Source organism: Talpa europaea (genome assembly GCF_964194135.1).
Source record: "Talpa europaea genome assembly, chromosome: X".
In the NCBI taxonomy this organism is placed as follows: Eukaryota; Metazoa; Chordata; class Mammalia; order Eulipotyphla; family Talpidae; genus Talpa; species Talpa europaea.
This window is the reverse complement of record NC_140081.1, coordinates 23,460,527-23,477,598: the sequence shown is the minus strand read 5'-3', so window position 1 is coordinate 23,477,598 and position 17,072 is coordinate 23,460,527. Positions and strand designations below refer to the sequence as shown.

General features: G+C 42.6%; 1 protein-coding gene across 4 annotated transcripts in view; it reads right to left on the bottom strand.

The window, feature by feature from the left end:
* Positions 1 to 17,072, bottom strand: part of SYTL5 (synaptotagmin like 5) — a gene marked incomplete at both ends in the record, with an annotated part of 84,495 nt that overhangs the window by 34,534 nt on the left and 32,889 nt on the right. For all 4 annotated transcript variants that reach the window (XM_084259176.1, XM_084259178.1, XM_084259177.1 and 1 more), the window contains 3 exons: positions 11,106 to 11,240; positions 14,605 to 14,707; positions 16,137 to 16,252. In XM_084259176.1, the coding sequence (XP_084115302.1) occupies positions 11,106 to 11,240; positions 14,605 to 14,707; positions 16,137 to 16,252 (354 nt within the window). The remainder of the gene's footprint in view (positions 1 to 11,105; positions 11,241 to 14,604; positions 14,708 to 16,136; positions 16,253 to 17,072) is intronic.

Sequence of the window (17,072 nt, the reverse complement as noted above, 5' to 3'; positions counted from 1 at the left end):
TAGGCATCAGCATGTTTTAACCCACCACTACCCCTGGACCAGGCCTCCAGCAATTCCAAAATGAAAGCAATGCAGACAACACCCAGATGAACTGTGGATTAAGTTCATTGATCTCAGACATTTCTCCGCCCACACTGTCTGCTCCTCATAGACGACTCCTCATTTTCCTCACTGCCCCTCATTTTCCTCACTCAGCACCGTGCTCACATCAAAATCGCTGAGCTGTTCTCCTGGCTCAGATGGTGATAAAGGGGAAGGACATTTTCTGTGTCAGGGAGGGAATCTGTCATACCAGGGATCAGTAAACTATGGCCTGTGGATCAAAATGGACCCACCACCTGCTTTTATACAGCCTGTGAACTAATAGTGTTTGCTGAATTTTTAAGTGGTTGATCAAAAAATTCAGAAGAATAAAATGTTATGATGTGTGAAAACATGGAATTCAAATTCCAGTCCCATAATGTTTTATTGTAATTTGGCCATGCCCACTCATTTAAGTGTTGTCCATGACTGCATTCATGTTCCACTAACAGAGCTGAGTAGTTGAGACTGAGACCATGTGGTCCATAAAACCCAAAATATCAATTGTGTGTACTTTTGCAGAAATAGTTTGTCGAACACTGTGTGTGCCCATGTGCACAGGAACACAAACACAGGGACCTGGGTAAAGGACTGATCAAAGAACTCACGTGACTCAACAAAAACAAAATAAACAACCCAGTCAAGAAATGGGCAGAAGAACTTAAAAGATATTTCTCCAAAGAGGAAATGCAAATGGCCAACAGGCATATGAAAAAATGTTCAACATCCTTTATAATCAGGGAAATGCAAATCAAAACCACACTGAGATATCACCTTACACCAGTAGGAATGGCACATATCAAAAAAACAAGCAACAACAAATGTTGGCGAGGATGTGGTGAAAAAGGAACTCTCCTACACTGCTGGTGGGAGTGCAAACTGGTCCAACCACTGTGGAAAGCTGTGTGGAGGTTCCTCAGTCTACTAGAAATGGAGCTAACATATGATCCGGCAATTCCACTACTAGGGGTCTAACCAAAGGACACAAAAACATTGATTCAAAAGAGCACCTGTACCCCTATGTTTACTGCAGCACTATTTACAATAGGTAAAACCTGGAAACAATCCAAATGCCCGGAAATAGAAGACTGGATCAAGAAGATGTGGCACATACTCAGAAGGAAAAAGAAAAATATCAGATGGTTTCACTTATAGCAGGAATATAGGGGAACCAAATAAGACATCAGTGTAAAAAAAATAACAACAGTACAAAACACAACAAAGCAAAAACGGACCATTATAAATCAGAGACCTCCTGCAGGGGAGGAGGTGGGAGAGGGATCAGAGGGAGGGAGGGAGGAGCACAGGGGACTGTGGTGATGGTGCCTTGGGGAAGGAAATTCTATGGGGACTCAACCTGAGGGGGTGGGGGGAAGCTAATATTGTTTAAAAATGAACAATGATGTAAAAAATTTAAAAATAATAAAAAATTAAAAATTAAAAAAAGAAAAAATAATATAGACCAAACTCTTTGAAGAAGTCAACATATCACAAGGGAATGAACTTCATTTCATATATTGGGTGCATGTGTATTATGTGTGCACGTGTGTGTGTCTGTGCATGCACGTGTGCGTTATATGTAGGCACAGGAGAACCATCACAGGGGCTCCTGAATGCAGAATTAAGGAAGTATAGAAATGAAGCAGCAGCAGGAATTCTTCAGACAGTTTCTCCGGCTGCAATTTTCCCTGAAGGCCCAGGCTTTCTGTTGCTTAATCACATGTACTTTCCTTCCCTTTCTTCCCTGGAGACAGGACAATGTGGTGGGCACTCACTGAAATTTGGTTCAGTGGATCTCACTGTTAATTCTATAATGAGTCTCTATAATTTGATTTGCTAAAACAAAAGCTAATTTGACGGGTGGTTTAAAATATCTAGGGTTTCCTTAAAGCATCTGTTTCCTTTAAAAGGATGCTTCTAAAATGGAGGAGACAGTCACTAAGAGGGAAGAAAGGACTGACTAGTTATGATGAAAGAGATGCTAAGAACAGGTAGACTTTCATTCAGATACTGTTTTGGTCTTTTACTATCACAGTAAAATACAAAATTCCATGTCTTCTTTTTAAATAATGTCTGGCAGCTCCCTCTCTGGGAAGAGAGGACAGCAGCCATGGAAAACCATGGGTAGACTAGAAGTTAGGAGTAAGAAAGTCATGTCTTCTACAGACACCAAGGAAAGCAAATGTTTAATAGAACTGAGCTTTCGGTAGCTAAGTGGAGCAAGCACTTAGTCTGTACTTAGTTCAGATTTGCTAAACTCTTGTACCCACGTTGTTTATAGTTAGGAACTTATCAAGGGAAACAAATCCATCTACATCTTGTTTCAACTTAGCTCTGCATTTTGTCTCTTGCACACCACATTTCAATATTTATGCTCTACAACCCTGAGCTGCTCTCCAGTGCAGGCAAGATTGCTTTATGCCTCTTTTCCTTTGCACTTTCTATTTTCTCTGTCTAGAATGGTCTTAATTTTCTTCACCTGGCCAATTCCTCCTCATCCCTTCAAATCGCTTAGAGGCCCACTCCATGAAGCTTCCTGAAATCCTCTGAAAGTACAAAAGTCTCTTTAGTTTTCCCATAACACACAGAACATCTTTCGATCACAATGCCATATTGTCTTGAAATTATTTAGTTGTTCCAATCTTTCCTGCCAAATTGGGAGTTCATAAGGAGTGGAATGGTATCATTGCCTAAGAATGTCAACATTTTCCACTTGGCATATCATTCTAGATCCATAATGCTGATAGCACTGTGTTCAATTTATTCAGATAAGATGCATAGGTGAGCAATTTCTAGATCTTTACTCAATGATTTGTAGAAGAAAGGCCAATATTGTGTCTTCAATACCCTGAGAATAAATATATCACATAATACACTTGACATGGCAGTGACTAAGAAAGAAATGTATTAAGTTGGAGGATGGAAGTGTGTTCATCTAGTTCCTAGAAAGAAAACCAGCTGAGACAGTGAATGTGGGGGAAACAAAATTAGAAAAACAGTTAAGTAGCAAGGGAGAGACAAGTCAAGAACTCAGTTGTGGTGCAACCACAGGATAGTGTCAAGAGCCTGGATGAACTACTGAGGTTCCTTAATCCTGATATGGGAATCATAATACGGTAAGTCACAGGAATGTAAAGCAAACATACATCAGAGGCTGAGCAACTGGTAGTCTGACAGACTGGATCTTTGAAGGAGGGATGCTGAAGCAGGTATCAGTGCTCCCCCCATTTCCTGCAGCACTCGCCTCTCCTCATTAAAACCCCGCGTACTGAGAACACCTCTATTTCAAGCCCAAGACCTTTCCAGATCACAGGAGCTTGAAGCTTTGTGCACAGAGCAAGACACAAGTGCCAGAGAGTCCAGGCCTCCGAACCGGCCCTCAACCAACAAAGAGAAAGCTGGTTTATATAGACCCCAGACCCCCAATCTCTTGACAGGACAACGGTGACTTGTATTGAACACCATCCCAAGAGTCATCCAGTGAGGTTGAGCCGTAGTTGCCAGAAGTGGTGACTGGCATAATGATACACATTCTTTTGCCTTCTTTTCATTCCATGGCTCACTTTCTCAGTCCCCTGGGGTTTTCAAGACTACACCCTAAGTAAATTACTTGCTCCTGAAATCCTTATTTCAGGGTTTCCTTCTGGTACTCCCAGTCAAGTTAGATGGGCATGGTGCCCAAAGGATGAGTTTTAAAAGGGGTAGTCTTGAGGTATAAGTAGAAGTTAAGAGCTGAGGAATTATCTGGCCACTCCGGACTTTATGGAACTCCCACTGATGTGGTCAAAGCACAAGTAAATGAAATCCTCTTTTGATTTCACCTTTTCTTGCCTGTTCAGCTCATGTTCATCATCATGGAAGTATGACTTACTCTACTCAGGTCACCATATTTCTGTGAATCGCATTAGGCTGTTAGCATCTGTGATGACATGTGACTTTGCTCGCCTACCCCTGCTCCCACTATGGAGGGGTGAGTTCACCCAAGTAGGTTAAAATAGGAAGAAAGAAGAAGGAGTATCAGACACAGCAAAGGCACAGGAAAGAGGTAAGTGATTTTCCTTTGGAGGACAATCCTTAAAGTCTTTGTCCTTTTGTGTCACACACTATTGTGGCTGAGATTATGGGATAATATTTATGTATTTTTAGAGATGTGCTATAAATGTGAATAATTTCTGAAGCCTAGTAAGGAAAGGGGTTTGCAACTAACTACAAAGCATTCCAGCTACTATGCAAAAACCAACCAGCATTGCCTTCGCGGATGAGCTCGAACACACTCACCTTGCTCTATTCCAATTATTAGTAAGAGGATGCTGCTTAATTGGCATCTTGATTGCAAAATGGTCCATGAAAATTACATTCAGGACAGGAAAATAATTTTACTTCTGATGAGAAAAGGATGTCGTGTCATTTAATGATGGAGCGCTTTCATAAGCTCACTTTACCAAAATAATAGCTATGAGGGAAGAATGATTGCTCTAGTCTTGACGGTACCATAGAGAAAGGGGGGGGTGAGGGGGGGTGAGAAAGTGACAGCAAGTGCGGTGCTTAGAATGCGCACTAGGACTAAGGGCGGCCTTGAGTGCTGTGGCCTCTGCTTTGGATCAGAGCCAACCAAAGCAGTTTGTAAAGTGTCACAGAAACTGTGACACACAGTAGATGGTCATCCCAGGCCTCCCAGACAGCAACTGAGAGTAACTGGAGAAAACCGCTATGCGTTGCGGGGAGAGGTGATGTGGAAGGTGCAGGGGAGAGGAAGAAGGGTGAGAAACCAGCTGGTTAAGAAAATGAGACCAGGGCCCGTGGTAAAATGTTTGCCCTCTCCTCCAGCGACATGATCCAAGTGCTGCTGAGAAACAGAGCATCATCCTTTATCTATTTTTACTGAACAGAGTGAATTTCATGTTCAAAACTCCACTTTCTCTTTATGCATTTTAGGGGACATTATTGAAGTCCCAATTGGATCCCCTGTCCCAGCTTTGCACGTCAAACCCTAGTTTCTGAGTGTTTTTCTATCATGGCTTCTACCTGAGGCCTTCAGAGTGGTGACATACCTTGGAGTGTGTCTCCTCCATCCCCCCAGCAGAGTTGTCAGATACAATGCATAACTCTCAGTTAAATTTGAATTTCAGATAAATGAATTTTTTAGTATTAAAACATACTAATGTTCATATGGCATATAAATGAAATATTTTATGAGGCATACTTTTTAAAAAGTTGTTCATCTGAAATGCAAATTGATCTGGGTACCCTATATCTTTATTTTCTAAAACTGGAAACCCTACCCAAGAGACTCTTAGTCAATGACTGGTTGGTAAAATAGTAGAATGAGCCAGCGCCTCAAAAATGGAAAAACTCTGAGATACAATTTATGCCCAGCGTGTTTCTGCAAATCAAGCAGCATCCTCAAACTCAAACCTCATTTGAGGCAGCACCAATGTGTAGCTTCTCCCTCTTCTTTATTCTGCTACTCTTACTCCCTTATTGGTTTCCTCTGGAATCCTTTCATTAATAAATCACCGGCTTATGAATTCTTGCCTATGCATCCATTTCTGGGAGAGCATGTCTTAAGATAAAGATGTCACATATCATACCACATCGACAAGGCATCTTAGGAATCAGTGCTTCAAAGAGCATTCTGTTCATTACTTATAGATTATATTTATAGTCTTTTAAAAAATCTCCTTTGCCTCATATGTCAGGTCCTTAACAACCACTGAAGAGCCTCTTCTGAGAGGCTGCTAGGCCTTGCCTGACCCATTCATACTTCTCCTCACTTTGAAACAAATGAAAAGAAGTAAATCCAGTTAGGTATATGATAATGCATCATTTCCAGACTTCTATTACCTGTGTTTTGAAAAACAAAGCCCACGCTCTTTTGGGCCCCGCCTCTGAAGCCTGCGGATTGGACAGCGGGGTCAGGAGGCACACGCCTCCGCAGCCCAGCCAATCAGGAGCTTGCTGTAATTTCCAAACCAGCTAAGTAGATGCTGCTGAAGCTGGGAGAGTCAGGGGGAAAAAGAAGGAAGTGTGGGTGACCCTGAAGGGTTCTGGCACAGTTGTAGGCCGTCACGAGCACCCTCCAAGCTAAGAAGGATCCTGTCCTCTGGGGTTTATCTTTTACTCATTACATTCTCACAGAGCCCACACCACCCAGAACCGACAGTCAAATCCTGCACCCGGGACCAGGAGAACCAAGGTGCAGGAGATTAAAGCAGAAGTTCCACAGTCAGGGCTCCCTCTGACTCAGCAGACCCCAGGTCGAAAGCCACACATGAACAGAGAAATCACAAATACTGTTGGGGAGCACTCAGCTCTAGGACCCCTGAGGTTCTGGGGGATAAAATGTGGGGCCTGGGTCCCTTCCCCAGACAAAGGCTTCCGGAGCCTAAATCAAAATCCTGTCAGGTGAGGGGGTATAGAGCTGTCACTGGGGGCGCCAGTCCAGTCTGGAATAAGAGTCCTTATTCCAGGGAAGAAGGGACACCCTATCTGGAGGGACCAGGGTGCCTGGACCTCTGCATATCTGGGCCCTAGAACCTCCACCCAGTGACTGGATCTTGCCAGTACTTCCTGCTTCGAGAAGGGAGGGATCAGATCTTGTGTCCCCAGAGGTCAGAGGTGCTGATTCCATCCTCAGGACCTTCCTTTCCCCTTCTACTTGCTCCAGTTTCCAGTTTCCACCTCTCTCAGGTGGCAGCAGCTGGGCATCAGAGAGCCAGGTCTCAGGATTACTCCCGGAGACCCCAGTCCAGCCTGCATCCTCTCTCCCTGGAAGAGAGCATGAAGGTGTCACTTAGGTGAAGGAGGAGGGGCCACTTCATCTGGCCCAGTGGATGCCATTAAGATAAACTGCACAGAGTCATCTTTCCAGCGGAGCGACTCCCACCTGATGCCCTCCCTGGCCAGGTGGTGCCACTTTCCATCCCAGGTTAGAAGGGCTCAAAGGGAACCTTCCCCTAACCCCTCAGCTCCAACCTCCTATTCAGTGTCATGGCTTCTCACCATTCACACCAAAACCCAGTTCACACCCACCCTATGGGCCCCCAGAGTCCAGTAGACCAGACCTGCCCTGTGCTGGGGATGGAGTACAGTAAGGGTATTTGACCAAAAGAGTTGTATAAGGTTTGAGGAGGTACCTGGGAAACCACCTGTGGCAAGTCCTTCTAGACCCCACCCCAGTAAAGTCCCCAAAATCCAGGAAGTGAGGATGAAGCACATTAGTATCCTGTAGCCAATGTGCACCTCTCTGGGAGGGGCCTCTATGGTTGTGGTTGAACTACAGGCCCCGTCGGCTGAGATTTCTAAATTGCTGAATGCCCCAGAGCATAAATCTGAGGCTTCTCCCACTTTTTTGAACAATTGCAGCACTTTGGGTTGCCAAAGCCTGGCCTTTCAGAAGAATGTGGGGAACCATAGTCTGGCACTGGAACAGAGTTTGAGGTGGCTCAGGCCTGTTCTTCACAGGAGCCAGGGCCCCCAGAGTCCTGCCCTAGGAGAGAGGCTGAGATACCAGCGCCCTCTGCCCAGGAACAGCCTATGGGATCAGGACCCTGTTCTTCAATGAAGACTGGACCCCTTCAGACCTACTCCTAGGGGCAGACTGGAGTCCTGGGGCCCTCCCCGAGGGTACAATCAGGGGTAGCAGAGGCCTGCTCCCTGGGATCTAGAAGCCCAGAATCTAGCCCAATGCAGTTAGTGGGCTCTAAGCGACCACTAGTCTGATCTCTGAAAGCCTATTTTATGCCAGCCCCATCTTCATTCATTCCAGTCTGAGCCCCCAACAAGCCAGGCAGGCCCCAGCAGTCTGCCCCCTCGAACTCTAGTCCCAAGGCAGTATCTCAGAGCCTGTGTGACAGCCATTCACTGCTTCCATGAGGTTCACCTAGGTGACAAGAGATGCTGCTATCCCAGCCAAGACCCTCCCTCGAGCCCACTGAAGTCTGCACCAAAGCTGTGGTCAATTACTATTGCTAGAACTGCAGGAACATCCTGTGCTTCATTGCAGTTGGTTCTGCTGCCCTCAAGGCATGCACCCCCACCCATTCCTGCCCTGCCTTTTGCATTCCTTTTAGCCCTTATTTATTTTGGTTCACCCCAAGAGACTGGGAGCTGACATCCTTTTGTCCTTAAGTTTCTAAAGCGTCAAAAAAAATGCTCAAGCCCAGCCGCTCCAGGAAAAGAACACTGAACCATGAAGAAACATGCCTTCTAGAGGAAAAAGGAAAATTAATTGCTTGCTGGGTTAGGTAAGAAACCAGAGAGACTGGAGTCTTGCCATCTCTTTGGGGGAATTTCTGTTGCATATGCTTAGATGAATTACATGGGGAAAATGCAATTGTGTTTGCAGGACATCAGAAGAAAACAAAGTCCACGAGTTTTACTTGCTGGAGTTGTAGAACTGCTTACAGCTCCAAATAAACAAAAGGAAATTAACTTCTTTAGGTGATGAGATTTAAGATGTGCTACCTCCTGTGCCAACTTTATAAGGAAGGATTTTGGGATAATGTAAGTCATCCCACCGGGGCCGTGCATTAATGAGCCTCTGATAAATGCAGGTTGTAGGAAAAGGAAGGACATATTGTGGTACTGACATCTCAAGCATCTTTGCTCTCTCTATTTTTATTTCTTTGGTTTTTATTATATATATATATATATATTACATCAATTTTCATTTTTGCACAATGTATGAATTTTCATCTTGGTCTCTTAATGGGAAAACAATGTTCTTGGCATGCTGAAGCCAAACCACACCTGACTGTATCCTAATTATCTGTAAACCACTTCAGGTATTTACAATTTAAAAGATAGTCTACCTGGAGACCTACAAGTATAAGAAACTCCTAGGTAAACATGTCCACACAACTTTATAGCTTTATGGTTATTTATACTCAACGGTCGACAAGACTCAATAAACCCAGGCAGATAGATCCTGGAAAAATGGTATAAGCACCCTGACACTGGAGAGAGAGCCCATTATTTTTGATGAGTCACAAGAAAAATTAATTTAAGGTGAAGTAATCTAATTTTGTTGTACTGGGGACTTTTTTTTTCAATTGGGAACTTTTTTAATTGGGAGCAACACATTCCCTTGTTTTATATATTCTGTCCCCTTAAATGCTAGCTAGCATGAAGCGTAAGCCAAGATGCTAATGCATGGAGTCCCGATAGACGGAGATAAAGTGGGAACACTAAGCTAGTTCATCACCTCCGGATAAAATTGATTGCTTTCTGAGAGTCAGAGTTTAACAATCAAAGCCAACACTTTTATATAAAGGCATTATGGGACATGAGATGGGGTTACCCCAAGGGAAGTCAAAGGAAATTATTTTAAGGACAAAGGCAACCACAGTTAATTTTTCTTATCATATGTGGAGATAAAGGAACTCTCCGGCACTGGTGGTAGGTGTGCAAACAGGTCCAACCACTATGGAAAGCTGTGTGGAGATTCCTCAACCTGCTAAAGTTGGAGCTTCCATATGATCCAGCAATTCCACTCCTAGGTATTTACCCAAAGGACACAGAGACATTAATTCAAAAGGGCACATGCATCCCTATGTTTATAGCAGCACTATTTACAATAGCTAAGCTATGGAAACAACCCAAATGCCCAAAGATAGATGGTTGGATCAAGAAGATGTGGTACATATACACCATGGGATATTACTCAGCAATCAAAAAAGATAAACTCATGCAGTTTGCAGCAACATGGATGGAGCTGGAAGGGATCATGCTCAGCGAAATAAGCCAGAAAGAAAAAGAAAAATACCAGATGGTCTCACTCATAGCAGGGATTTAGAAAACCTAAATAAGGGGACCAGGAAAAAGACTAATTATAATAAAGTAAAAATTAAAATCAATAAGCAACTATAAACCAGAGACACACTACAGGGTGGGGGGAGGAGGGAGTAGGATCAAAACAAGGAAGGTGGGAATTGTAGGGGGACTATAGCCAAAATAAAAAAGCATACAGTGTGCAAAAATGAAAAATGATGTAAAAAATATATAAAATAAAAAAAAAATTCCTATGACAAAGGAAATCTACCTACATTCTTGAAAATTGGGAAAATACTAAATGCAGTAAAGATCTTTTGATAGTAGGTGACAAATGATTTCTTAAATGCTAGCTTATTTTTTTGTGATGACAAAAAATGTGACTATAGTTTGTAGGAATACTAAAAAGCAGATATGGAGAGTCACCATGAAAACAGGCCCAATAGTCAAGAGTGTACTCTTTTGGGGAATTCACTGTTCCATGCTGTAAAATAAATCCAGGGGAGAATGTAATTCTGCTTGCAGAACTTGAGGGAAGAAAATTTTACTATCTAACTTTGCAGAAGTGCTGCAGCGGTAGCAAACACAAGGGAGTTAGTATTTAGACAAACCAGGGAAACATAAGGCTAGACTTTTTTTCTCATCTCTAGCTTTGATAATACACTAATCATGAAAATATGCTTTGACATATGCTCCAGCGGGCTAAAGGAAATCAAGCTTGATACAAAATGACTACGCTCTTAGCTACTTCTATTTCTCAACAGGGTGATAATTGGGCATAGACGATTCTCATTTGGCCCCACTGATAATGAGTTGGAGGAAGTGGAAATAGAAAAAGGTGGAATTTGTGGAAATTCTCAGAGGCAATTCAAATGACGAAATTATTAATACTTTTTAAAGAGCTTCAAGGAATGTATATGGCAGTTACGGGTTTCTTTTGAAGAAGTTTAAACAGAGAAAGATCAAGAAATCAATGAAAAGAATTTACTTTCGCCGTGCATCTTCATTTGAATTTTAGCCCTGAATCCCAATAACATAAAGTCTCATCCCTGCAGGTGACACAGATGATTTCAAAAGCTGTATTTTCAGAAGAAGGGCAAATGCTTTCTGTTTCAACCAAAAAAATAGCCTCCTGGCTTTTCACAAGATGTGTTAGTTCTCCAAGAGGCAATACTTTACAGGCTATAGAGAAGCGCTGTTTGGGTGGAAATATGCCAACCTGATCCTCAGGGTATGTCCTCAGGGTCCCTTACCTGTCTGAACCAGAGACTGACTTGAAACTCCGAAAATGCTGGCAGTCTAAGTCCAAGCTGTAGCTCCATCCACCTTCAGTTTTCGGAGTTATGATTTCTCCTCTGGTGGCTGATCTGAACTTGCTAAGAAGAAATCTGAAATTATATATATTGAAAAGTCAGGTAAAAAAGAAAGCATTTTATTTTTAAAAAATATTTATTTTATGTATTTATGCATACAAGAACTGGGGTGCAGGCCAGAGGTATGGGGGTAAGAGGATTCACCAGAGACAGAGTGGGGAGCAGATCAGGCAGATCTACTGAAATATACTGCTGATAGGAGCAGCAGGCAAGACAGGAGAGGTCTGCTGTGCTATGTGGGTAGCTCCCTGGCCAGCCAGGGATCAAACTTGTGCTGCAGTGGCTGCTGATAGCTTCATAGTGCTGTGTCTTAACCTCCTGTGCCACCAGAGAGGCCCCCAAAACATTTTAATTATCATTCAAGGTTATCATTTCTGGTAATTTTCAAGACTAAATGATTCATATTTACAGTGGCCTTGGGGCTAAGGGTTCTGGAGAGTTCCTAGTGCCTCTGCAGCATAGTGTCAAGGGTGGCAGTGGAGGCGGTTAGGACATTCTTTCCCAAGGCCAGATGACTTGCTGGTAAGTCAGGCCTCTGGCCCTGCTAAGAAAAAGACCGTTAACAGCAACTCACCATGGTCACCTAAGAATGAAGACATATTGCCTGTTTGTAAGGGTGCTAAGAAAAGGGAGCTTGAATTTACTTTGCTGGATAAGCCTCTGGGACAAAATAAGGTAGCAAATAACTGGACTGTGCTCTCTGAGAGCCTAACTCTGCCTTTGTTGCCTGCTGCCTGGTGCCTGGACCTTGAGTGCTGCCTGATACTAGGACCCAACTGCATTTGTGAAACGACAGAGCCCATGTGGGGGAAATCATCTCTACATCTTCCATGACACGATCCCCCAGGGTAATGAAGTTTGAACAATGAATTGTCTCCAGTTGGAAGAAATTCAACTGCATTCCCATTTCACTAAATTATGTGGAACTTAGGAAAAATAGCTTTTGAGGAGCCAAGGTTCAAGTCATGAACCAGGCTACTGAATGCCCTAAACATGGTTGTTTCTAAGTGCATCTTAAAAAATAAAAATAAAATAATAATAATAATAATAAAGCAAAGCTATATTCTTTTGGTGGTGGCATTAAAACAAACCAGTTCATTAACTTTACATTCTACAGTTTTCTTGGAGGAATAATAAATTTCAATGGACTGGGACACTAATAGAATCTGCCAAGTTGTCTCTGTTTCAAAGACCCTTGGAAGACTATCTTGTGAAAAATGTCAGAAACTTCAGTCGAACTGGGAAAATTACATTTTTGGTGAGAATAGCACTTAACATAATGTCAGTCTGTGCTGTTCTGGAAAGCACTGATACAAGTCTCCATCTATGCACTGGCATTTAAGGTGTCTCCTCCACCTGGACTCACTCGCCCCCCCTCCCCCCTTTTGCTATCCTGGACCTCATCTGTGTTTCACTTACAGTCCAACATCTTTTCAGACAGGCCCTGCATCTTCCCAACATTACATAAGCCACTCATTTAGCACTTGATTATCTTTTGCCTTATGACATCTCTTGTAGTTAATTAACACCCACTTTGTTTTTCAGAAGGCTTCAGACAGCTCTTATTGCCATCTTATATTTTCCAACAATTCTTCTTTACATATTTACTTTTCAGGTGTGCACCCTTTCTCCAAACTTTGCACTGTGTTCCTTGAAGACTAAGAACCATCAGATCCCAGTGTGGATTTCCAGCAGGGCTTGCTCAGTGCTGGGATTGTGTGGACCATTCAGGGTTATACATTTCATTGAGCTGGGAATCACTACTGTCTCCCAGTTCCAAGTCTGCCATTCTGTAACCTATGCTGTGATGCCTGGGCTGGAGCCTACGAATTATAACTTCTTGAACACATCTGGGCTCTAAGTTTCTAATTCAACAAGGCCATGGACTGTGTCTGCTGGGCCCACGCATCACTGTGGCTGGTATTGCACAAAAATAAAAGAGCTACTGTTCTACACAACAGGAGCTTACAATTAAGTGTGTGTGCTGGGTGGTGGTGGTGTCAAAGTGCAAAGTACCCAGTGATGCATGGCACAAGGCACTGTGGGAGCCCTGATTCAGGATAAACATATTGAACATGGAAGAATGGTTACTCTGGCCTATCTTCCCCTCTCATCTCTGCTAATTAGCCAAGACAGGGTTAGTCAATAGAGTTTGAGTAAGACGACATTTAGATTTAGTTGGTATTCAGAAATCAAGATTCTTAAAAAAAAAAAAAAACCTGCAAACTTTCTATGGAGCCAGATGAAGACTCAGCTGCTGGCGATCTCTCCACGGACTTCTGCAGAGAACACAGAGCAACGCTACTGGGAAAGGACTGTGATGTGACTTGATGTGTACGAGACCTCACCCCACCTCAGCCTCAAAACGAGCTGGCAGCTGCCTGAGAAAAGAAGACTGTAAAATGCAGGGCTGTGAAGCAGTCATTCACCTCTGGTTCTTACAGCCTGAATTTTGGCTTTTTTTGAATTTTTTTGAATTTGAATTTTTTCCATTAATGGGACCCTTTGCCCCCAGTTTCCTAACACTTCCTTAAGCCTTGCCTCCCCATGTGCCTTTGCTATTCTCTATACTTGACACAAAAATTTGCTTTCTGAATTAAGTTAGTGAGGTGCGAAATGTGGGTTTTTTTTTTAACCATAAGTAAGCCTGCGTTTTAAACAGGAGATATGTGGCCTCCCTGATGGCGCAAGGGGTTAAGCGTCAGCACTATGAAGCTTTCTTCAGCCTCTGCAGCACGAGTTCGATCCCTGGCCAGGAAGCAACCCCCATGGCACAGCAGACCTCTCCTGACTCACCCGCAGTTCCCCTCGGCAGTGTATTTCAGTGGATCCACCTGTTCTGCTCCCCACTGTCTCTGGTGAATCCTCTCAACCCCCACACCTCTGGCCTGCACCCCAGCTCTTGTATGTATCAATAAAAATCTTTAAAAAAATAAAATAAACAGGAGATACACTGTTTTAAACCCAATCAGCAAATCTTTGATTTGGCTATTTCATGTGTCAGCATTGGGGTGGAGGGAGGCGAGGGTTAAAATTCTTCTACAGAGGCATTTGTCACCTCTTTATAGACAAGACTGGTTCTGATATGAAACCTTCCACCTAGAAGTAATAGGAACACTGATACAAGAGCAGATATGCAAATGAAAGAAAAACTTACACGTTCAGGTCAGAAAGGACCTTTATTTATCTAAGACTGAAAGTAATTAAAATCACATATCCTGAGGACAATAATAGCAAACTGTTACCTCGCTTCAGTCCCTGACCAGCTCTGGGTCACAGAAGTGATATCAGACTTGAGTAATGAAGGCTTTTTTTTTTTTTTTTTTTAGAGATGTTTGGAAGAAAGATCAAAAGTTCCTCTGGAAAAGCTGTGTCTTACCCCTTCCTCCTGGGCCCATCATGGCTGGCCTTCTGCCCAGCAGAAGGTGACGTGTCAGACTTTGCTGCATCCTGGCGGGTTTGCTCTTGGCTTTCTTCAGCTCCTCATTAAAAACAATCAGAAGACGAATTTAAATACAAATGGCCAGAAATGAGAGCAATTTTCTAGTCTGTGTTCACTTTCCTACATGGACACAGGACAAAGAAGTCTATAATAATTTGCAATGACGTTCCCAACCAAGTCTCCCAGTCACACTGTTATTTCTAATCTGGTGAGTGATCCAGAGTTAACTGAGGACTAAGATGAGTGCTCATGTGTGGGAGGTTTGCTGAGATAAGCTCTCTTAGGAACCATACAAAGCAGGAATGATACATCATCCCTCTATAGATATTTTTAGGACAGACCAGCCCAGGTTCATGAACTCCGAATTCCTGAAGACTAGCTTCTAGCATAGGCTTCTAGAAATGATAGCCTGAATTCTGAGCATAGAAGTCAGACTTCCTGGGAGGACAGGCATCTGTAGAGACGTATCATGATTTGAGGGACAGTTGACACTCTGGAAGGTGCTGGTTTGAGTGCAGGAATCAGCCATTGCCAACCACTTAATTCTAACTCTACCCTACTCTGTCACTCTGTGACATCAGACCTGATGTTACCCATCTGGGAAAGCCCTTCATTGCTCAGGCCATAACGGCAAGTGGCACTGGAATTAGTTCTAAGGCTCCCAGCCATAGAAGTTAGACTAAAATGCAAGGACATTTGTCTCTAGTGTATGAAAGACAAAGTAGTTTAAAAATAGGCCAAAAGATGCCCTTTTCTACATGAAAAGTGTGGTCCTAAATATATTTCATTCAGTAACCAACCAATTAAATTGTAGTTTCAATTCACAGACCTGCATTCTTCAGTTGGCTCTTGTTTGTATTTGGTGCCAGTATAATTCTTCATTGAGAGAGACTGTCCTGTGAATTTCAGGCCACTAAATGTGGTTATTTATCTTCCACCCCCCACACACATCCAAGTCATTGTGACAATCACAAATGCCCCTTACATTTCTAAATGTTTCCCTGGCTTGGAGGATGGGAGCCCAAGTGCTAATATCTACCCTTGGCTATGAACCACTGGATTAGAAAAAGTAATGTTGAAAAGAAATTTGAAATAAATGCTGTTGAAAAAAAAAATCAAAGTTTGCTTTTATAATGTGACTCATTGAATTCATCTGTTTAATGTTACTGTCTTAAATGTTTAGTAAAATACTGCAAGCGCATTCAGGAAAAGAACTGCCAATAATGAAGATAAATGTCTCCTTTGAAAATCTCTGTGTCAAATAAATAAAAAATCAACATGGATTTTACTGACTTCCTCTCCTTTTGTATGCAACGCAGATTTGAGATTTCATGCTATTGCGTTTTGAAATGACCTAAGGGATTTAGGAAATTCAACTACTCTCATTTGCTACATATTACAGGGAAGTTATTTAGCTCATCCAAATGAGGATTAAAGCAGTTTAGAAACCAAATAATTGCCTTAATTACCTGGACTTCTTCTTAAAATGGACTGTCGGACAACATCAGTGCCTAGAACATTGACTTGCTTGAAACGCTTTGCCTTTTCTTCAAAGAACCATTCACCAGTTACAATCCTTAGTTGCCTACTCCAAGGAAAATGAGAGATCATTGAAATTCAATTATTTAGCCAAATAATTAACTCTCAAAAATCCCTAATTAAGTAAAATATAGTTACTTACAGAGCCCTACTCAAAATCATTTTAGAAGGATTATAAACTGGCCACTATTAGTTGAATATATACTGTGTACCAGGTACTTAGCTAGTGCTATTTATACTTAATATATTTTTATGCATCTAGCAACCCTGTGTAAACACTATTAACCCCACTCTGTAGATGAGGAAACTGAGCCTTAGAGCAAAAAAGGCTAGACCCATATCACACAATTGATAAGTAGCAGGATCAGGATCCTATCCCAAGCAGTTTGGCCTAGGGTTCAAGTTCTAAACTACTGGATCTGTAAGTTAAGTCTATAAGGGAAAAAAAACAAAACAAAACCAGGGAACAAGTGAAGGCTTTGAAGACAAAGATACCAAGATCAAACTCTGTTTTAGAAATATACCTTGAAGCTATATGATGACTGGTCGGAAGTGAAAAGAGAATGGGACGAGACAGCTGGGCCAGGGCAACAGTCCAGTATAGAGACGGCAAGCACCAAGCTTGGGCAATGGCAAGAGTAACAGCCAGGGGGAGAGAAACATGTAGGCAGCAGAAAGGCCTGCCCGGATTTCAGGATCAATTGAATGTTGAAGGTGGGAAAGAAGGATCTTCGAACAATTAGACCCATCATTTAAGCCCTATCTGCTGTGGTTGCACAAACTCTTTACTGCAGTGACACAGGTTGATCTGCTATTCTCAGAGCATGGTCCATGGGGTGCTGGGGCAGCCATGTTCACCTACGACT